Source organism: Neolamprologus brichardi, chromosome 4, assembly GCF_056152115.1.
Source record: "Neolamprologus brichardi isolate AB-2024 chromosome 4, ASM5615211v1, whole genome shotgun sequence".
Taxonomy (NCBI): Eukaryota; Metazoa; Chordata; class Actinopteri; order Cichliformes; family Cichlidae; genus Neolamprologus; species Neolamprologus brichardi.
In genome coordinates this window covers 1,817,375-1,839,260 of record NC_142107.1, presented here as the reverse complement: position 1 = coordinate 1,839,260, position 21,886 = coordinate 1,817,375, and the positions used below count along the sequence as shown (strand labels likewise).

Below are 21,886 nucleotides of genomic sequence, written 5' to 3'. Positions count from 1 at the left end.
TAAGCTCATACCGCCCCCTAATGTACACCAGTCAAATGACAAAACATGTGAGGACTACTTGACTTTACAGAAATTCCTGTTGTAATTTTACTTTAAATTCCCCACTTTAAGTGATTTTAACACGTTGGTTAATCATTTAACTTTGCAGATGTCGACCTTTTAAAGCAGCTTTGCATGAGGAATTGAATAAGGTACAAGTTTTGTGTATTGATACACTTTCAACCCCCCCCCCCCACTTGTTATTTTTCCAACTATAGTTGGAAATGTATTTTTCCCCAACCAGTCGCTTCTGAAACTGGCCAAAACAAAAGATACAACCCACTCAATACAGCAAATTAATTTTGCAGTTATAAGACAGGCCAACCAACAGGCTGTTTTGAGCACAGAGCTATGGTGCACTTCTAAGAGCCCCCGTGGATGACATTTAAAACAAACCACAATGCCATTGGGGTTTCAGGAATTAGCAATTCATGCAGGTTCTCAGGGGTCCAGTACATCAATGAGCTGCTGCCAGATCTGAGTCATAAATGCCTGACATACAAAAACCACCCACACCTAACCATAAGCGTGCACAAATGACTCCAACCAATGCAAGAGTCACGAGATTAAACAGGACTGGAGCTTCAGGTTTTCATAGCTACCATTTAATACACATTTTATTTACATTATACAGTCAAAAGGGTCAATGAAGAAGTGAAACATTTGGAAAATTTGCCATTTTTCTCCGTGCTGTATTTCACACCATGATTATGAAGGATTGTATCTGAAACAGTGGCAGAGCTGTCACTCTTTCTTCTGCTTCTCCTTCTTCTCCTGAGCTTTTCGTTTTTGTCTGCCGAGCTGTCTGAAGTACAATCTCTTGGGGTTGAGGCCATAGGCCTTCAGTCTCTGCCTACTGAACTCCCGGCCGCCTATCTTCACCCCGATTCTTCCTGAGAGGATACGGCCACCTGAATGCTTGTGCTTCTTCTTAGACCATTTCGGTCTCTCAGTCCCACTTTTCACTTCTTCTGGTTTAGCTGCTGCCACCGCCTCCTCTGTAATCTGGGGTTCTCCTTTATGTTTCTTCTTGGGAATCAGAATCTCCTCCTCGTCCTCGATGGCATCCCCGGCCTCCTGAAGAGCCTGAACAAGAGTCTGTTCTGTAGAGTCCACAGGGGGGACTGCACTACCATCCTCTGCTTCTGTGTTTTGCTTCTCAGCGTTCTTCAGACGATCTCTTCGCTTCTTGCCCACCTTTGTCTTGGCCTCAATCGCATCTTCATCGCCTCTGTAGGGTAAATTAACATGGTCACATATTGATAAAATGATTGGAACACATTCATTAATACAGCAGATCAATATGTTACTCACTCCAGATACACAGAGTTAAGGATTTCTCTCTTCTTCCTGTCATTCTGAGCCTTGATTTTATAGTTCTTCAGATCGCTCAGCTCTTCCTTTTCAGACCTGTCAAAACAAAGAAGAAAAGTTGAACAAAAGACATCAGATAAAGGGACGAGACGCTTAAAAGAAGACAGAACCAGTGTACCTGAACATGCACGTCTTCCTCAGAGAGCACCAGCGGTTCAGCTCCTTGTCATTAGCCTTTATAATCTGCGGAGAGGAAGCAGCCTCATTAGTTCAAATCAATTTTTGGTTAATTTTGCATTTACTGCCACTTCATCAAATCGCTGTGTGGTCTGCTCAGAGAGAAGATTACGCTGAGATCATTCCCTGGTCAGAGCTCTCCCCAGAAGGAAGCAATACCAGATCAATCTAGCCAAGGCTCATCACCGCAGAACAATTCACCTACAGCCTAAACACTGTCTCCCACACATGCTCTGCAGCTTTGAACTCTTCTATATGCTGGTGCATGTGGGAACAGAACAGAGTGGGTGTCATGTGCCCGGACTCATGCATGGCCAGATCAAATAATGAGAGCAAATGAGATTATCCACAACCTAATTTGCACTACATGGCTACTGCAACACATCATTAAGAGCCAATATGGAGGCTACAAGAAGACTAAAACGCTGAGGACACAGCTATGTGAGCTGACTTCAGCTTAATGTGGTAATCATCATTAACCTGCCACTGTGCAAAAATGAAAAGCCTGCAAGTGCAACCTCTCTCACCTCATCAGTGGTCAGGCCAAAGTCATTGGGCACCACCTGCCTGTAGCGAAACCTGCACGGGAGGTCATCGATGATGTCCTCGTAGTCCAGCTTGTAGTACTCGTCCAAGTACTGCTCGAAGCTCTTCTCCTCTGAAACGACAGCGCTCCATCAGACAACCTCCACGCTGTGTTAGAGAGCACGTGCGAGCTTTAACGGCACTTACGAGGATCAAACACAGGTTTGTTCTTGGTGATGACCTCTGCAAAGTGAGACTTCTTTTTTTTCTTTCCCATTTGAGGCAGATCCTCCTTCTTCATCATCTTCCTCTCCTTTTTCTTCTTCTTCTTGGAAACTGTTTGCTGACTGGGGTCATAGTCTGCGTCCATCTGCAGAAACAGGTTTAAACAAAGATCTTTTAGTGAGAGTGTTGATCAGGACAATCAGCATTAGACAACTGATCAGTAAGGAGCATAAGCTCACATTAAAGTCTTGATCCTCGCAGTAGGGTTCAGCAGCACTGTACTCCTCTCCATCATACTCCTCGCCGTAGTCCTCCTCGCGTTCCTCTCCGGTCCAAGTGTCCCAGTTCCAGTGCTCTGACACACACAGCAGGTTATGTTCAGACATTTATGCAAAAAAATAAACTGAGCGTCACATCAAATTTCTACTCATGACTCAGTGCAACCCACAAATGTGTATTTAGCACATGTTAGCTTCAATCTGATTAAAACTGGCTTCTCAGTTAGCTCACCCTCCAGCTCATCATCGTCCTCAAACTGAGGCTTCTCATCCTCCTCCTCTCCGTAGTATTCATCGCCAAAGAATTTCTGCAAACACAAACTGCCGGTAAAGTTAAACGAGACTTTCGGTTCCTTCTTCAACCTCCTGGTTTAAATGCTGGAGCAGAGAAATCTGCCAAACGCAACGCAGCTGTGTGAACCGCAGGAGGCCGGCCATCGTTAAGGTCAACGCCGACAGCTGTTGCTTTGCGGCTCCTGCTCTGGATCTGAAGCTGTATCCATATTACAATCATAGCAGGTAGCTTGTTTACGCCACTCTTCCCCCCTTTCTCCCTCTACGACTGAAAAAAAAATACACTTTCCATAAGTGAGTCCAAATTTTGGGTTATAATCCTTCTGTTTAATCTCTCAAGTCTCAGATCAACCCTAACAAGGTTTCAGAAATTTCTCCCCCAAAAAAAGATTTTTTTCAAATGTTATATGACATCAAGTTGTTTCACTGTTATCTTGTTACTTATCACTGGAATATAAAACCAGAAGTCCTCTAAATGTGGGTAGCAGTAAATTTTCATACTTTCCTTTGTGATCCACGATCATATGCCACTGATTGTTTGGCTCCTCCCAACAGAGTATATGTGGGTTTTATCTCCTCCCTCCAAAGTGTGTGTTTGTGTGTGTAGCAGGATTTATGGTCCCGCAAATGTGTCTTCCTTACATCAAGTCCTGGTAAGTTTTACAGCAGATTCTAATAATTTCTTCTCAAGTCACCGCATGCCTTGGCACGTCCGTACCTCTCTGAAGGTTTAACCCTGCACCCTCGCACTAGATCAGTGTGTTGTACTGAGCAAATGCTCCCAGCTGTCCCTAGGTCCAGATTAAAACACAGGTGAATTTGCCCTCTCCAACACCAAACATTAAAAACTGACATAAAATAAATTTTTTAAAATTCTTTTGCTTTATAAAAAATAAGCTAAATTCTGGCATGTTTATTTTTTGTTATTTTACATGTTTTTTTGTTGATTAACGTGTTCTATCCTAATGCTTTATCATTGCAGTGTGCAGCACCTTTTTTTAGCTTCAGCAACGAATACCATTCACTCTATGATTACATCGTTGTAAAATGTTATGCGTATAAAAAGCAGCATCCTCACCAAATAAATACGAACAATTGTTGTTGTTCACTGGTGTAAAGCCTGAAGTTTGTTTGGATGATTAGCTTAAGTACTTGTACAGGATAACGGTTAAATCTAACCTTTTTTTTTTAGCCAGTTGTCATGATAAAAGCTAAAAAGCCTGGGATTACAGAGAACCACACCTTGGATTATCTGCATATGCCACAGTAAACTCCACAGAGATTCTCAGTTTTCATACATGCAACATGGCAGCAGATGGCCCCGCCCCTCCCTGAGCCTGGTTCTGCCAGATGTTTCTTCCTGTTAAAAGGGAGTTTTTCTTCCCCACTGTCAACAAGTGCTTCCTCATATGAGATCATCTGATTGCCGGGGTTTTGTCTGTATTACTGCATTGCTAGCTTTACCTAACAATATAAAGAACCTTCAGACAGCTATTGTTGTGATATTTGGGGATATATAAATAAAGAGTGTGTGAGTGAGTACACTGACCTGCATGAGCTGGTCGTGCTGTTTTGGATCGAAGTCTCCGTCGAGGTCGGCTTGATCGAAAGCGAGCTGCTCGTTCCCCGTCAGCTCCTGGAGCTTCTTCAGCTTCTCCATAATCTCTTTCCTCTTCAGGTTCTTCAACTGCTTCAGCTGCTCCTGCTTCTGTTCTTTCTCCTGAAGTAATTTTTAGGAAAGGGGTCAAATATTAACAAACGAATAAAGGATCAACTTGGATTCCTGTGGGGGGTTTTTTCCCTTCCTTCTCCTACATGATCCACACCTTTTGCTTCCTTTCTTTAATTTCCTCCCTTTTGCGTTTCCTGCGGTCGTCCTTGGTGCGCACAGAGGTGGCGATGTTTCGGGGATAGGTCTTGACCTCTTGAGAATCGGGCTCTTCAAAGCGGAAGTTGTAGCTCCTCTCAAAGTTTTCCTGGCGCTCTAAGAAAGTCTCCCCCTCCTCCTCTGAATCCTCCACGTCATCCTGAACCACCTCATCGTAGGTTGGGATCCTGCATGTGGCCCAATAAGTCATCGTTAAAGCTGGCAGTGTTTCTTCACTTCACGAGTAAGACATAAACCAACTGGTCCTCCACATACCGTTCTTCATCATTGTCATCGTCATCTAGGTAGCCCTTGTTTAGCACGTAATCCCTCAGGAAACGCTCCTTTTCATCCAGCTCTGGGTCATTCCAGTAGTCTTTTAAATATTTCTATATCAACACAAACCATTTATAACCGGTCAGTTAAACACAAACATCTTTCTCAACCAAAATGTAACTTCCTGAAGTCTCTCCAGCCTTTTTTACACACACTCACCATGTCCTTCACCTCTTCTGCACCCTCGAGTTCTGCCTGGCCTTTCAGCCACTCCACATAATCGGCCTCTTCTTTATCCTACGAGCATCCACAGATAAGTTTAACCTGACCTGAAAATCATCTGTAAATGACGCCAATTTAAAGATGATGAGCACCAGGTATCAGCTTCTGACCTTCTCCTCCTGTGTTTTGATCCTCTTGGTCAGCAGCTGGGATGCTCTGTCTGCCTCGTCACCTTCATCATCGTCATCGCTGTCCTGGATGAACTTGCGGAAGCTGCAGAGAGAGATTTCGACTTCAGTAAGTAGCCTTTGAGTGCGAGAGCGGGACAGCACGAGATGTCTCTTAACTTACCTTTCCTTCAGCTCCTTCTGCTCCTGCATGTAGCTGGGAGAGGCGGCTCTCTTTGAAGGAAAACAGAGTTGATTAATGAAAGCATCTGCAGTTTGTTCATTCCCAAGGAGACATATTAGTGAAGAACTTTGCCTACCTCTTTTCTCTTGACAGCCTCCTCATCATCGCTGTCGTCGTCATCATCTTCATATTTGCTGCAAAACAAGAACAAGACGTGTTACAGGCAGAGAGTTAAACAGGAAACACATGAAAGAGGAAAACACCAATGCTTCCTGACCCACTAAGCAGCGAATCAGGGACTAGCTTTCTTTGGCATCTTACAAGATCTGTGTAATTAATTATAAAGACACTTGCTGGCCAATACATTAGGCACACCTGTTCAACAACTAATCACGCAATCACATGGCAGGAAGTCAGTGCACTTAGACATATGGACCATAGTCAAGACAACCTGCTGAAGCTCAAACGAAGCATCAGAATCAGGGACGATTGTAATTCAAGTGACTCTGAAGATGTGAAAGTTTCTTCAACATGACAATGAATTCGCTGCACTCAGATGGCTTCCATTCATAGGATCTCAATCCAATGGAGCATGTTTGGGATGTGGTGTTTCACTTCGTGGATGTGGGGCTAACCAATCTGAACCAAATGTTTAATGCTGTCATGTCAGTATGAACCAAAATCTCTGATGATTGTTTCCAGCACCTTGTTGAATTGATGCTACAAAGAATTAAGGCAGTCCAGAAGGCAAACAAGGGTGAAAGCAGGTAATAGCATGGTGTAACTAATTAAGTGAGTGTATGATTGTATATGAGTGTATATTGCATCCCTGCCATGTCATTTTGTGACACTTCCCAACCAGAACACCTCAACCTTTTCAGCATTAAGTAAAATAGTTTTTCATATCAGACACCATATCCATCAATACCCATATTGATGTGTCAATATCAGACAGTGATAGCGGCTTACCAGCATATTAGTCAGGCTCTAATTTGGTACTACCTGTATATCCCTTATTGATGTAGGCTCAGGCTATTTGATGCAGTTAAACAGACTTTCACTCACCCTTCCCTTTCCAGGATGACTTTTCTTTCATAGTCTTTAAGATACATGGGCTTTACTGCTTTCTCCTTCGAGGTGGAAGGTTTTGCATCACTGCTGGATTCACCTGAAAGCAACAGGTAAGTCACTTCACTGCATGAAGATTATTACTAACCATCACAACAACGCTAATGTCAATACCCAACAATCACCTTCTGAGTAGAACTTAGCATCTCTCTCGTAGATCTTTGGGTCCTTCTTCTTCAGCAGCGACAGAGTCCTGTAAAAATCCCTCTCAACACCAGGGTCCAGCTCCTGAACGTGAGAGAATCACACACACACAGTTATGCATACAAGCACCTCATTGATAAGGAGTGGAAGCAAAAGAAAAGTTAGAGATGCTAACTGACCACTTCACTGTCATCGGAGCTGGACTCTGAAGACCCCGAGTCACTCTCATCTGCTCGGTCTCCGTAGCGATCCTTCACTGCACAAACACAGCGTGAACGCAGAGATTATAATAGCAACTTTCACATTTCCCTGGAGAAAACAACTACTTTTAAAGCTAGCAATACTTCCCCACGTTGGGACGCTAACACGCTGCTTAGCTAGTGACACACTTACGTCTCTGCAGCTCTTCTTTCTGTCGATACTTCTCATATTTCTGCGCGAACTGAGAGTTAATCTTCAGCTCCGACTTGCCCGACATGTTTTCACAGAAAAAAAGTCCCCTGTAGTTTAAATCTGAAAAGTAAACACAGCCAAGAGAAGTAATCCAGGTCGCTCACCGAAGCATGGTAACGCTGGAACACGTGGTTTCCGGTGTACGATTCGTGCGTTACGTCGATTGGCCGGCAGGGAGCGCGCGACTACCAGTTTGATGAGTTGAAGCCCCAAATTCTCGCGCTTCCTGTAACTGTAACGCGTATCACGAGATTGTGAGACCTCTACGTCATCAGTGTGACTTTTTTTTTCTATCCTGAAAAATCTGAATAAATTGCACAATAGATTTAAATGACCATTTTCACTGCCAGTGCTTCTTTTTTTGTTATTTTAAATTGTAACAAAGTTTCGTATATGAAGCAACAAATTACACTCATTTACAAATGTTTATCCCCTTAAAAGATCTTTACACGAACTAGTTGAATTAATTTAATTTTATCCATATTTGTACATTATGTCAGCTCTTCTGTAAGTGCATATTTTGTGTACCTATTTGGACTGCGTGGCCTACATTTTTACATCATATTGATTATATTGTATTTTTGAATAGTTTACAGAAAAGTAACAGAAAATTGCAAAGAGACATAATTTGGAAAGGAACTTCCAAAAGGAAGTCTGTCAAAATAATATGCATGAAATCTACTGGGCTCAAAAATCGTCCCAAACTCAGACAAATGTTCAAAAAGTTTGAGTGTAAAGCAACTGTTTATGACTCAACAACAAAAAATGCATAAATGGATACCATCAAAACATAAATAATACTTCTGTGGAGCAAAGTTAGTTTAAACAAAAACCAGTGAGAGAAGTAAGACAAGGGCAAGACTGTGTGAAATATGAGGCTGTTCTGATATGTTGTTGTTTCTTCTTTTGGATTTGATATTTTCCTTTCCAAAATAATTAAATTACTGAATAAGAGAAAACCTTTTGATGAAGCCTAAAAAAAAAAAAAAAGTAGAGTGTTTGTTGCTTTCTGTTTATCTTTCTACAAAGCAGTCAGTGTAATTCATTAAACCTAATGTTTAACCCCGGGTTTACAATGGCCCTACGACACGGTTAGATATTAAGTCCACTAACATTTACTGTATATTAATGATTTCTTACAGGTGACTCATAGGATAGAGTTGCAAATCTTACCCACTGTCATTGTTATGTACATATACACTCATAGGCTGAACTGGCAGGTAAAGCTTCTAAATGTGAAGCTAACAGCAATATCTTACATTAAATATTTTAGCTAGACAAAAAAGGGTAATATATACAGTTAATGAAGTTTTACATCTCCCCAATTCTTAGTATACAAATACTAACAGAAATAGTCATTATAACTAAAGCTTAGACAAATGATTGGTTGTAAAGTGCAGACATTATCTTGCATGATTTACTTCAAATACACATTTGAGGTAGCTGTGTTTTATGACTCTTTTCTGTTTCTTGCTTGTTTCTATTCCTATTCCACAATGTTTTAGAGACAAATATTGTACTTCATTACATTCATCTGAAAGCTTTAGCTATCAGTTACTTTTACAAATGAAGGAATTTAAACACAAAGCATACAGTATGAAAGAATAAATGAGGTTTTGTTATAACAAATTCTGTTATAAGTATAGCTCAAACAAATAGTAAATAAACAAATCAGGAAATAGACAGACTAAATAGACTTTCAGCTATTTGCATACTGTTTGAGGATATGTATTTTTGCTATTTTCAGAAAAAGAGCTTCACCCAAACCAACAATTAAAATAGCACTCATGGACTGGACTGGTTCTTATACTCTATGAGCACTGAGTACTTTTTGCAACTTGCCTCATTGCTTTTTTATAAGTAATTCTAATTTATTTAAAAGTATACAGCGGTTATAAGAGATCCTGTTTTCATGTCTGATAAAATACCCACAAATCATTTAAAAAAGGAAATAAATTTAATTTTCAGGCATCGACAGCACTCCTAACACTGACACAAAATGTTTTTTAAAAACTTTAAAGCCGATGCACTTCTTATTATTGTTAACAATGCTGATAAATCTGCTGTCTGGTGAACAGTGTGTGCCTTTCAAATATGGGTTGTGTGTCTTCAAAAAACACGATCTGAGCAAAGGTCAGTGTTTGGTCCAGGAACTGTCTGCCCAGCTGACGGAGTTTGTTTACTCAGTATCAGGTGAGCATAATGTCATATCCCAACCCACTCAGGGACAACATCCCTTAAGCATTTGGTGTTTTTATAGGAACCGTCAGTCAAATTTGCTATATGTATAATATTTAACCCTAATTAATGGAGTTATGTAAACGTAGCCATCCTGTTTATGCGACCACAGAGCCTAAATATCAAATTAAATATTAAAAAACATGAAACATACTGAGTCACACGGCAGAAAGGCGCTTGAACTTATACATGTTCATCTGTGGAAGAAACTAAAAGAATCATAGTGGTTAAATTAATGAGTAATGATCAGAAGGGATTTAGATAAAAACCTTTATTTATAAAACAGAACAAACCGTATTGTTTGCCAACAGCACGGAGTCTGGGACGATGTGTGCCGTGTGTCAGCTCAGGAAATTGGCCCACACTGGATGAATTAATGATGCAATATGTTCATAATAACGCACACTACGGCACTTCCTCTGAGGAACATCTGAGAGTCTGCTTGTTTTCGCATCCCTGTGTGGCTCTGTGTTTACCCACGTGTCTTTAGCATCTTCTGGCTCCTGTTATCAGCTCAACACTTCGCTGCTACTCAGCCTTGAACCTTGCACATGTCTGCTGATGGATTTGACCGCTCGTGGACAGAGCTGTACCCGGTCACTGTTGTTGTGACTTTGTCCCACAGCTGATTTAGAATAGCCTACTTAGAAAACTGAGAGATTTAGATTTAAATTTAACTGTCGGTCTAAATGAGGAGGATCTGAAATTCAGAGACAATAATTTTTATTCAGAATTACAATTTCCAAAGTATTTTTTTTTAATTTTTTGCTTTAAAGGCAAACACGAGTGAGCCAAACTGTATGCGGATATGTTTACTCCAGAAGCATACCTCCCTACATCTGCTCACTCTTTTACAAATACAGATAAGCTCGCTAATTAATGAAATCACTTCAATTCACTGTAGTACTCAGTTTTATGATGCGAACGTTACACAGATTAAGTATTTCGTAATCATTTAACATCATAAAGTTTCTCTTACAAAATAATTTATAGCTCTTATACCGGTGTTATTATCTACCGATTTAATTTGACACAAATAAACAAAAGATTGTAAAGTTGTTTTTTTCCTACTTGTGGGCGTGTTGGAGAATTTCGGAGAATAGTGGGGTGTCGTTTTTGGCTTTGACGTGGACTTTCTACGAAATGGGTCTTGTTTTCAACTGACCTATATAGCAGCCTCAGCACAGCAAAAACAAACAAAAACAAAACACCCACGTTTTCAGCCGGATTCGCTTATAAAAACAATATGACCACGAGCACACAGTCGTGGTAAAAAAGAAAACACATTCTCTTTTAATTCTCAGATTTTACCTATGGAGCAAAATAAAAATGCCCCAGCTCCTACCATTTCTTAAGATTAGGAAAATACAACCTCAGGTGAATATCAACGCGTGCCGTCCTGCACTGTGTCAGTATTTCATTCACCCAAAATGTGTCAACAGTTATGTAGACTCCATGATTCAGTAGCTTCTAGATCAACTTTTAACAGCATTAACTTGTAGTAGTCATTTTTGTCCCACATTGTTATGAAGGAATTTGCTTCTTTGCAACGTTGCTTCAGTTCAGGTTTGCAGGGATTTATTTATACACAGCTCTCTTAATACCCCTCCACAGCATTCCCGCTGCGGCAGTTCAACAACGTCTGTAATTTTGTTAATACAGAGAGAACTGATTTCATAATAAATAGAAGCATTTATTTCTGTACAGTAAATGTTTAAAGGATGAAACAATATTAACAACAAGGGTTAGGAGCAAATATGTACATTTTTATGAACATTGTATTTACAGCCTTAGTTCGCACCGTCACGCAGTGTACGGCTTTATTTCCACACATTACTATTTTTCAGCTTGAAATCCAGATAACAAACATTAACCCACACAATATTATAGTCTTTAGCATAACCACACTTGCAGGTACAGTGCTTAACACATTTATTAGATCACCTGTGATAAAACAACCCAGCTCCCACAAATATTTTAGAAATCTGTCAATCTAAACATTAATATTGTTATTTATCAGGCAAATAACACATTGAATTTATGTTTTTATATGCAAAAAGGATTTTTCCAATTACAAATACTGATAATTTAGAGCAGCTGTGGCATTAAAACCTTCCATTCAATCGTGCTCTTTTAAAGTTGTTAAGCACTGTAACACTGCCTAACACCATCTCCCATGCTGTAAATATGCATATATGCAAATCCACTCAGTAGCACCAACATAAACATGTGAACAAAATCTGTAGAAAAAAAAAAAAGAAACTCAACAATACAAATATATGATAATAAACCACAAAGGAAATCTGTCTGGACACGTGGCATTCTTTTATCAGCGATGCTGGTATAAGGCAGCCGGTCCTGAGGGAGCACTTAAATACACATGTGACTTGGTACAGAGCACTATACACTCCGCTTTTGGTCACATGTGTCTGAATCAATGCTTTTCAGCCTTTCAGGAATGTACTACACCCCATGAGGGATCTACATGCAAAAAAAAATTAAAGATGCCTCTCTAGCGCAGACATTGGACAGCTCAAAAGGCACACTGAGGCACAAACTCGTAGTGTCCTGAGATTCTTTTCTAGGTAAATGGCAGCGGTACCATTAGGTTGTTTTGGACTATATTTCTGCACAACCACTAAGGCAGATTGTATGAAGTATGATGACTTATCAGTCTGACATACTGAGGTCACACTAGGGTCACAATGGCGCATGTAACTCCCAGTGTTGCCCCCGTAATATTACATGTGTCAAGAGGTAGAGCAGCTCATCTAGAGCTCATCTAAGTTGGTAGTAGTTCCATTATTGGCTGCTCCGCCTGCATCCTAAATATCCTTGAGCAAGACCAAGTTGCTCTCTGATGCATGTATGAATGTTAGATAGCGCTTCTGCATAGAAGCAGTGCTCGTATGAATGGGTGAATGAGGCATGTTTAGCATTTACATTCGCCTGCTGCAAACTCAACTCTAAAGAAAAACTATAATCTGTTACTATGTGCAGTTTAGATTAGCTTAGCATAAGATAGCAAACCATTCCCTGGTTTTGCACAGAAGTAGCAATCACCTTGCTAATTTTACTACATAACACCTGTAAGGTGCTGACACATCACTTTTCAGTTTTGTTTTTATACGAACTTAAGAAAAAAGCTCTAGAGATGATTTTCCTGTTTGACAAAGCTAGGCTAGCTGCTTTCGCCTGATTCCAATCATTATGCTAAACAAAGTTAGCAACTCAGGAGGCGAAAGCTAAACATTTGGTTACAGAAACTGTAAAAACTGTTGTTTTAAATGATAATTAGTGCAAGATGTAATATTATCAAAATCCGGCAAGTGGCTTGAAAAATGACACAGTTACACTGCCAGCAAAGCAGTTATAATAACAACTAAAAATGATCAACATCAAGGACTTCTCAATCTGATGATCTGGTATGTTTTGGTGAGTAATGAAGAAAAAATGTACGCCTTGATAAGAAAAAAAAAAATTAACTGGTATTTTCACAGTAGAACGTCTATGTATCTTTGAGGATATAGTGGTTTAAGGTTGTCACATACAGGCTTTAATCACCATATCTTTGTGCTGCGTGAGGTAACAATGCTAAACAATGAAGAAGGTAGCTTATCATTAAGGCACCTCCTTCCACTCTGCTCATCATTTTTCAGTTCTCTGCAAAGACCGGATTGTCTGCCTCTTCATGCAAACTCACAACTTGTCTCTGTGAGGAATGCAAAGAAAAATTAAAGATGCAAAATGGATACTGCAACAAAACAAGGTTTAAACAGCATTTTTTACATTTAGATTAATATTAATATTTATATTGTAGAATTACCACCTTTTAGACTTACTTTTGGGTATGAGTAACCATCAAGGCTCCTCCAAATGTGCACCTGCTCCTCAGTGGTTTTTTGATAAACGGGGTTGTCAAAGTGAATTGTGTTGGTGTTCTTCAGCCTGTAGTTCCTCCAGAGCAGAACGCCACCAACAGCCACCAGAGCGACGATCGCTATTTGATGGAAACAGATGCCGAGGCTAGTTACACATGATGTCAGTACTGGGTTTTCAGTGAATGAGCAAAAGCTTAAAGAGCTTACCAAGAGGTAGTATAACGTAAAGTGCTATTGGGGTGGTAGACACAGTCTCGGTTAGCACTTCAGCAAATCCAGGTCGGATATCTAATGCAAAGGTAAACACAATATTTTAAGTTAGTGATACATAGAGCTGAACCTGTTATCTGAAATCTGCAAAACAACTCTCTTGGCACTTTGGCAACTCACTTGGAGAGGTGACTGGAGCTTGAGTGGTGGTCTGGGAGACTTTAGAATTTCCTGGCTGGGGTGAAGGCATCCTTTGTTGGGGTGTGGTGGACCTGAATGGAGGACTGGTAAGCCGTAGCACTGGTCTGGCAACAGTGCTGGGAGTTAAGACAGGCACTGTAGTAGTTGTGTGAAACTTAGGCTTCACTATGGTCCTGGGTGTAGTCCTGAGTATGGTCCTCGGTGTGGTCCTGGGTGTAGTCCTGAGTATTGTTCTCGGTGTGGTGCTGGGTGATACTGGTAGCAGATGAGGAGGACTTGTGGCCGGAACTTGCGGCAGCCCAGTAGCTTCAGGTGTTGGCACAGCTGGTAAAAAGAAACCGGAGGCAGGGAGCCAGGTAAAGGCTGCTTGATCGACTTAAATATTGTACTTATATTATTATATATTATGCACATATAACATTGTAGCAACTAGCTACATTCTAGCTAGCATTCGTATTACTATTGCTAGCATACCTGGTACACATGTCCTCATATCCCTGGCTAGCGTCATGTTATCTGGACAGAGACAGGTATACTTGGGGGGATGTCTTCCTATTTGAGGAGCTGCCAGGCACAAGAATTCACAACCACCGTTGAACACCTGACACCAGTCTCTTCCTGCAATGGGAAAAAAAGAACAGTGGAATCTTTGGAATGTACGCTTTGGATGATAGCTTCCACTCATGTCTGTATGCTAAACAAAAGTGAATGAGCTGGGCTAAGCACCCAATTAATGGATGCAAATCTCACTGTTTAGCTGACAATATTTCTAATATCAATATAGAAAAAGCAAGCCCTGACTTAACTTCATCTTATCTTTAAAAAATAAGTCTTTTAGTACTGTAACTCTCTTACCAGCAGGTTGTTTGAGGTTATGGAACAGAATAATGTCTTCTGGTGACGATAGGTGCTCCGCCAGCGGCACAATGTCCTCACCAGTCAGTCTGTTGGCACTGAGGATGGCACTGTTACTCACATCTGTCCAGAACACTTTTTCCTGCAAACACAGAAACAGTTAAGATTGAATATTTGAGATATGATCAACACTACAGTTTACATGTGCAGCGAGTTGTTTATGAGATGTACTGGTCATGGGTCTCTGGGTTTATCAGCTGGTAAATTGGTACCTCAAATACAGCAAGCCCCAGTGGGTGAGCGAGTTTGTGTTCATCAATGATGAGGGTGCGTCGACCACCGCCCTGAACATCGATACTGGAGAGGGTGTGCAGCTTAGAGTCCACCCAGTATAGCCGCTGGTTTAGCAGGTCTGGGGAGGAAGTGGGTTGGGGAAAGTTAGACTAGAGTGAACACTGGTGTTAACGTTTACATGAATAAATAATCAAAAACTTGAAACTGAAGAGACATGAGTGCTTGAGTTTACCGAGTGTGATGCCATTAGGCCACACGATGTTGTCAGTGACCAGTGCGGTGCGGTCTCCTCCATTAAGACCTGCCTTCTCAATCTTAGCTGGATTCCCCCAGTCGGTCCAGTAAACAAAACTGGAATGTGAAAAAAATAGTTCTGTTATGTACGCGTAACACAAACAATATAGGCATCACTGCTATTACCAGTGCTATTAGCTTACTTGCTTTGGGGGTCTACCACAATAGCGCGGGGTTTCGATAAGTCCTGGTGGAAGAGGGTTTTACGTCGGCTACCGTCAGCAGTTACAACTGAGACCGTGCCACGAACGCTGTCGGTCCAATAGAGGTTACCATGGACCCAGTCCAAGGCAATTCCCTCAGGAGCATCGATGTCATTACTGATCACGATGTGGTGTTGAGTGGAGTCTTCAGCCGAGTCCATTGGAGTTCTGGGTAGAAAGTAAAAACAAGTGTCAAATAAGAGTATCATGAACAAAAAGAATATTTTCGTTCTGGTTTCATTCCTGCTCACCTGTAGATTTTCTTCTGGGATATGTCTGACCAGTAGATCTCTTTGGTGGCTATGTTCATGTCGAGCGCCACGACGTTCTTTAGGCGAGGGATTACTCTCGTGTATTCACTTTTGTCCAGAGTCATCTTTCTGACCTCATGATGGTTAGTGAAGAAAAGGTAGGCTATTGTTCCTACAAGGACAGAATGAGGTATATTTCATTTTGCAGTTTCCTATTTAAGTAAAAGTGAAATTAAATGATACTAATTAGTGCTGTCAGCGTTAATCTCGTTAAAATGACGTTAACGCCATAAGTGCATTAACGCGGCAAATCTCCGTTAGCAAGTTAGTGCGGATCACCCTGTGCGTGGGGCTGGACAGCGCTAACGAGCTAACTGTGCTAACCGTGCTAACGGAGAATTGCCGCGTTAATGCGGTTATGGCGTTAACGTCATTTAAATGAGATTAACGCTGACAGCACTAATACGAATACAATATGTATCCTAGCTTTGGAATATAAGTGGTGGCGTTCTAGGAATATAATTAATACAATTTTGCCACTTAAACAGCATTCATGCTAAAGAGAGCAAGAGAGCTAATAAGCTTGCTAGCTTTAACTGATAAACTGAATTTGATTACTTCTGGCTCAAAAAAAGAAAAAAAAAGGTTGCTAATGAGCATAAATTAAAGGCTTCATGCTAATCCACAGACCAGTTAGTGATGTCATGGTATCTTTTTACATCTTTTATATACAGTCTGCACCTTCTACTTGTGAAACTGTATGAAATATAAACTCTACTTATGTTTTCTTATAGAAAAAGTGCCAAAAATCTAATTTTATTTCTATTCTAACACAATCTTTATTTATATCTATGGACATTCAACAAAACAAATACCAAATGCATAATTATCTTTATATAAATAAATCTAATTTTATGCTTAAAAAGGACTTTAATGATCCTTAACCCCCACCCCCCGAAGTGTAACAGCGAAACGGTTTAGTCATCAAGTTTAAACATTTAATGATTACACAACAACACGGGCAGAACACAGAGAGCTCAAATACTTACCAATGGCCTTGCAGTGTTTAGTTGCTGGGTCAACTTGGTAACCCTCCTCACACTCACATTTGTAGCTGCCCATCTGATTGATGCAGATTTGACTGCAGGTGTCTGGGTTGGCACACTCGTCGATATCTGAGTCGAATGAAAAGAGAAATGTCTTTAAAATTTAATGAACCAGGAGTCCGAGCATGTCGAGTCACTGTGTACACAGAGAATTACGAGATCCTTCTTTATCTAAAAGCGCAGCCAGTGAAAGGGTCAAAAGTAAACAGATTATTGGCACAGTTTGTTAATCTGGTTGAAGTTCACCTTTTTTACTGTAATAGTGTGGCCTACCTTCACAGCGCCTTGTGTCAACTAGGCTGTATCCAGGGGGACATAAGCACTCATAACCGATCTTCAGGTCTTTGCAAATATGAGAGCACCCGCCGTTGTTGTACAGGCACTCATTGGAGTCTGAAGGAAGAAGACAAAGGATCTTTTTCATTGGAATTCATAAAGTATAGTAAATCTTATTGAAAGCATAAAAAAGCAGAAATAATCAGACAGTTATTTATGAGGGGTACTCACCACATTCCCTAAGAGGCTCATCTGACCAATCCCTGCAGTCACGTTTCTTATCGCACACCTTCTCCATACTAATGCACTCTCCGCTGCGGCATTTAAACCGGGTTGGGCCCTCACAGTGGGTCGCTGTGTATGGACATAAAAAACGAGTTCAGCAAAAATAGATTAGAGATTCATAAGGCTGTCTAAAAGGTGGGACTCATACCATTCACGCAGCCAATCTCATCGCTCATGTCCCTGCAGTCATATTGATGGTTGCACTGCAGGCTCCCATGGATGCAAGTACCATCGCCGCATTCAAACTCGTCAGGAGAACAGGTGGCATGAGCTAGAGGGATGAAAAGGACAAGAGATTGTAAGAAATAGCAGCGCTAATGAATTCATAAAAAGGGACAAAGAGACAGTTTAAAAAAAAAAATTCATAATTACAGCAGTTAGCTTCATCTGATTGATCAAGGCAGTCAGCCTGTCCATCACACTTCCAGCTAACATGGATGCACTCTCCACTGCCACAACGCCACTCCATCGAGGAGCAGTGATGAATGCTCACGAGGTCAGGAGTCTTTGTCCCGCAGGTTTCGGGCCACTCATCCGAGCCGTCGGTGCAGTCGCGGTCCCCGTCGCAGGCCCACAGGCGTGGAAGGCAAACTGTGTTGTTGCACTGGAAGGAAGCGGAACTGCAGGTGACGGGCGGGCAGGATTCCTCGTCGCTGCCGTCCTCGCAGTCTAGGTCGTCATCACACACAAAGGAGGAGGACACGCACTGGCCGCTCTTGCAGCGGAACTCGAACCCCGTGCACTGCTTGGCTGCTGACAGGTCGATCAGAACAAGGAAGCAACATTAGCGAACGTAGGAAGCTGGGTAATGCATGGGGCTCTGAACTCGGACTTACCACAATTCACCTCATCAGCTCCATTCTCACAGTCAGCTTTACCATCGCAGCGCCACGTGCTCGGGATGCACTGGTTAAGACGCCCTGCACAGCTGAACTCTGTTGGTTTGCATGTTTTGACCGCTGGAAGTGGCACAACAAAGAAAATCTTAACTGAGGTCTTGGATTGCGGGATTGTGGAAGCACCAAAGAAAGTCCATTCACAGATCAGGTCACGGAGTACTCACCACAGGTACCAGGAAGTTCATCTGTGCCATCTCCGCAGTCATCAGAGCCGTCGCACACCCACCTCAGTGTGATACATCTCCCATTCCCACACTGGAACTGGTTGGTTCCACATGTTATCAGTGCATCTGTGAAAGACGGACATAAAAAAAACAAAAAAAACAAAAACAGTTCAGAAAAATTGTTTTAGCAATTGTTTATGAAACTGCTACACCTCACACACCATTTTTTACTGGGAGCTCTAAACTCTACACTCCACACCACACGATCCATCCCACAACCATTAGCAAAATTAGCATGTTAGGTAATTAGCAGCAACACCAAATACAGTTTAGGCTAGACCTCATGCTGAGGATAGGTGTGTAAAATGTAATATCATTCAAACACACAATAAATATAAAGAAAATCCAATAGCAGTTGAAGGTTATACAGGTGGACGAACCCAGTGACAGACTAACACAGAGCCACATCAACAGCGTGGTGTTGTTGGAGTAGAAATATCAGGTAATCCCGAGAGATTTGGTGTCAGCTCACTAGTGCATCAGTGTTATTTAGAGAAAAGATAAATGGCTAATCTAGTTACAGCATGTATGTGAGTAGGACAGGGTGCCTTTATCAGGGATATGCTGATGTAGTCAGTTCATAATCTCAGGTGGAAGTTTCAGGCATTTATGGTTCCTGGTAGAAAAAGAACTGAAGGCACAAACTCTTCCTCCAAAACCTCATCTTTAATGGAAGCACTAAAGCTTCTGAGCTAGAAGAACCAATCAGAGTGCATATTAATGTTAACAGAAATTCACAAGAGCTGGTAGTTTAGGCCTTTCCTACTTCTAGCCTCTGAAACTTTGAAATAACCAGATTTATATAAGAAACCAACAGTCGGCGTCTCACTACAGATTCCAAAATGTACATTTTCATATGTGTGTCCCCCATAAGAGCAGCTCAATGAAAGTTTATCATAAATTATGTATGCTTACATACACATCTCATGCATAGTAAATCATAATGGACTCTTAGGAGAGGTCAAACAGCTGGTGTTTACGCGGTCATCAAATAAGCTTGAGTTTATTCTTGTTGTAGTATTTTTATGACTCCAGATTTGCAAACATCTACACCAGGGAGAGATTAGCTATTCATTTTTATGACACAATATTTATGGCAATGGCATTACTGCCATCGCCATAAAGATAATGATTTATTTCATACTGACAGGCTTCTGAGGATTTCCTTGCAGGTAATAAAACTGTTCTTCTCTCTGAATGTTAAGGCTGCTCAGTGGACTTTTGCTATTTCTGCATCAGCTCTCATTCCCTGAATCCAGTGAAATGTTGGTCAGACCCAAGCTCCCACTGGTTATTTACTTAATGGGCTTAAAGTTCAGACCTTGAAAGACAAAGTGGACTGAATGACGGGGTTATTGATTGAGGGCAAATCAACAACATGTGCCCATATGGCTGTTTTTTTTTTCTTTTTTTTTTTTGGACGGGGGGGGGGGGTTGCCAGCCTCTGACATCTGATGTATGTCAGTCACCGACCCTGATGTTAAATAAGATGCCCCTTAGTGCTCAGACTTAAACTTATATTAACACACCTTTAAAAATGAATAAGATCTAACGTCTCTGCATCACAGAGACAGAAGTGCAGGTCGTCTGTTGAAATTTTAAACTTTTAAGCACAAGGCTTCTTTGTGACTGTTGAGGAAATGTGGAAGGGCGACAACCAGTTCCAACATGTTCCTGTCGCACTACTTTCTCAACTAGTATGTTGGGAACAGGTGTGACTGTGTGTGCTTTCAAAGTTGTGAGAAATTCAGCCTGAAGGTGACTGTGGTTTGGGATGATCTGGAGAGAATCCAGTCAGTTTCACAGTATCTGGCATTCCACCCTCCTGCAAACGGGGAGGATATTGTAGGGAGTTTATGTGCACCTGTAATTCATCCAAATCTGAATCAGAACAGCCCGGGGTGTTTGCACGTTTGGGGTTTTGCGCAAAAGGCGCTCTTTCTGAATCATTATGAATGACAGCGGCTTTCAAAACCGGCTCTTCAGAAACCCCACCTGACTTTTTTTTTAACCTCTCTCTCTCTCTCTCTCTCTCTCTCTCTCTCACACACACACACACACACACACACACACACAGTTCAAACCTGATTGGCTGCAGAAGCTGCTGCGAGCTGAGCGCCAGTAAATGAAGGCACAAAAAAATGCAGCTTCATTCAAAAACACACCGGCAAGAAAAGTCAAGGAGAACAATTATATTTAAAATTAAAGGCTGCACGGACACTAATGACGGAAAATATGAACTATGATGATATATGAATGATTTAAAAATTTGATTTTTAAGTGATAAAACAGAAGCCCCTTCAACCATCACCCCACCCTCCTCAAGTCTTTACATTTAAAGAAAGCGCAAGCGGTAAGATTTGATCCACATATCTTCACTGAACGGCATAAAGCTGGAGCAGTCCGGACTGCATAAATTCAAAGTTTGGATGCAAATCTCAGAACTTACTTGTCTGAAAGACGAGGTTGATGAGAAACAGCAGGGAGGCGCAACACAGCAATCTCATACTTGGCAGCTGCTCTGGATGATGCTCCACTGAAAGCCTACACTGATGAGTTCCCAGCCTGTCAGTAACACTGGGGATAGTGGGAATGCTGGGGCACTTGGAACAGTAGTTGCGGTCTGCTTGTTACAGAGATGCTCCTGCTGGAAGTTCTTGATGATGGAGCTCCGCAGACTATAGCTTATGACAACATCAGAGCCCCTTTCAATGTGGTCCAGGAGCCTGTGGGTGGGATCCGGGGGAGTGGGGGGCGGGGCTTGGAGTGGTGTGATTTCTGAGGCGCACAACCTCAACAATTGTGAGGCGGAGCTCCGTGCAGATGGGTTTCTACTATGAGTTAACCCTTTCAGTGTTTACGCACACCGCCCGGTTTCTTTCCTTGAAGGCAAATTTGGCAATCATGATGGCAGCGGGGAGTGTTTAAAGCTCCTCTCTGTGAGAGAGAAATTTATTTATTTATTTATTACAGAATAGAGTCATACCCTCCGGAGAACCAGCATATTCATTAATATCCTCTGTAATGGACATGTGTTTTTAGTCTAACGTCTTTTGACCTATTTCAGATAGCCTACTAAGTCCTGATGTACTAAACAGAGGACACGCTGGCCTTCCCATTGATTTCTCATGTATTAGTGTGGCCTCCAAAGAGGCAGGAAATCAAACAGTTCAATGGGGAAATTATTTTTTTCACCTGTTGTCAGGAGGATGTTGTTCATTTTACTGCCAAATGAAAAAGGTTAATAACTCAGAGCAGCTGTGGTTTAATGCCAGGACAGGATGGATAATTATGTGTGTGACGTGTGGACTGTCTG

At 41.5% G+C, this 21,886-nt stretch overlaps 2 protein-coding genes and 1 non-coding gene across 5 annotated transcripts; all 3 read right to left on the bottom strand.

Annotated features, from left to right (window-relative positions):
- Nucleotides 1–628: 628 nt before the first annotated feature.
- On the bottom strand, nucleotides 629–7,486 carry kri1 (KRI1 homolog). The gene is made up of 18 exons (XM_006805089.3): nucleotides 7,294–7,486; nucleotides 7,080–7,156; nucleotides 6,882–6,984; nucleotides 6,694–6,796; nucleotides 5,765–5,822; nucleotides 5,629–5,678; nucleotides 5,448–5,550; nucleotides 5,275–5,352; nucleotides 5,056–5,168; nucleotides 4,739–4,967; nucleotides 4,462–4,632; nucleotides 2,851–2,926; nucleotides 2,580–2,695; nucleotides 2,323–2,485; nucleotides 2,118–2,248; nucleotides 1,532–1,596; nucleotides 1,354–1,449; nucleotides 629–1,270 (listed from the first exon to the last, which is right to left on the bottom strand). The coding sequence occupies exons 1-18, from the start codon at nucleotides 7,376–7,378 to the stop codon at nucleotides 784–786; spliced, it is 2,304 nt and encodes a 767-aa protein (XP_006805152.2). The 5' UTR covers nucleotides 7,379–7,486; the 3' UTR covers nucleotides 629–783.
- On the bottom strand, nucleotides 1,683–1,781 carry LOC118455324 (Z30 small nucleolar RNA). Its single transcript, XR_004844107.1, has one exon. It is a non-coding gene; the product is annotated as a Z30 small nucleolar RNA (small nucleolar RNA).
- Nucleotides 7,487–10,588: 3,102 nt separating the features above from the next.
- Nucleotides 10,589–21,266, bottom strand: ldlra (low density lipoprotein receptor a). 3 transcript variants are annotated; one of them, XM_035913994.2, is made up of 19 exons: nucleotides 21,020–21,266; nucleotides 18,511–18,636; nucleotides 18,284–18,406; nucleotides 17,820–18,200; nucleotides 17,596–17,718; nucleotides 17,394–17,516; nucleotides 17,160–17,279; nucleotides 16,830–16,955; nucleotides 15,781–15,952; nucleotides 15,470–15,697; nucleotides 15,265–15,383; nucleotides 15,011–15,150; nucleotides 14,739–14,880; nucleotides 14,358–14,501; nucleotides 14,136–14,207; nucleotides 13,863–14,099; nucleotides 13,680–13,760; nucleotides 13,434–13,591; nucleotides 10,589–13,303 (listed from the first exon to the last, which is right to left on the bottom strand). In XM_035913994.2, exons 1-19 carry the CDS (start codon nucleotides 21,075–21,077, stop codon nucleotides 13,247–13,249), a joined length of 2,730 nt encoding a protein of 909 aa, XP_035769887.2. In that variant the 5' UTR covers nucleotides 21,078–21,266; the 3' UTR covers nucleotides 10,589–13,246. The 3 variants fall into 3 exon arrangements, with proteins under 3 accessions (XP_035769887.2, XP_035769885.2, XP_006805151.2); XM_035913992.2 differs by having other exon boundaries at nucleotides 13,863–14,207; nucleotides 17,820–18,197; XM_006805088.3 differs by having other exon boundaries at nucleotides 10,590–13,303; nucleotides 13,863–14,207.
- Nucleotides 21,267–21,886: the final 620 nt, after the last annotated feature.

Coding starts and splice junctions, on each gene's coding strand:
- kri1 (XM_006805089.3), bottom strand. CDS start 7,378: ATGTCGGGCAAGTCGGAGCTGAAGATTAACTCTCAGTTCGCGCAGAAA. Junction 5,679..5,764: donor AGGCTGTCAAGAGAAAAGAG/GTAGGCAAAGTT, acceptor TTTCCTTCAAAG/AGAGCCGCCTCTCCCAGCTA. Junction 2,486..2,579: donor GCGAGGATCAAGACTTTAAT/GTGAGCTTATGC, acceptor CTGTTTCTGCAG/ATGGACGCAGACTATGACCC.
- ldlra (XM_006805088.3), bottom strand. CDS start 21,077: ATGAGATTGCTGTGTTGCGCCTCCCTGCTGTTTCTCATCAACCTCGTC. Junction 14,502..14,738: donor TAACCTCAAACAACCTGCTG/GTAAGAGAGTTA, acceptor TTCCCATTGCAG/GAAGAGACTGGTGTCAGGTG. Junction 14,208..14,357: donor TATGAGGACATGTGTACCAG/GTATGCTAGCAA, acceptor TCTTTTTACCAG/CTGTGCCAACACCTGAAGCT.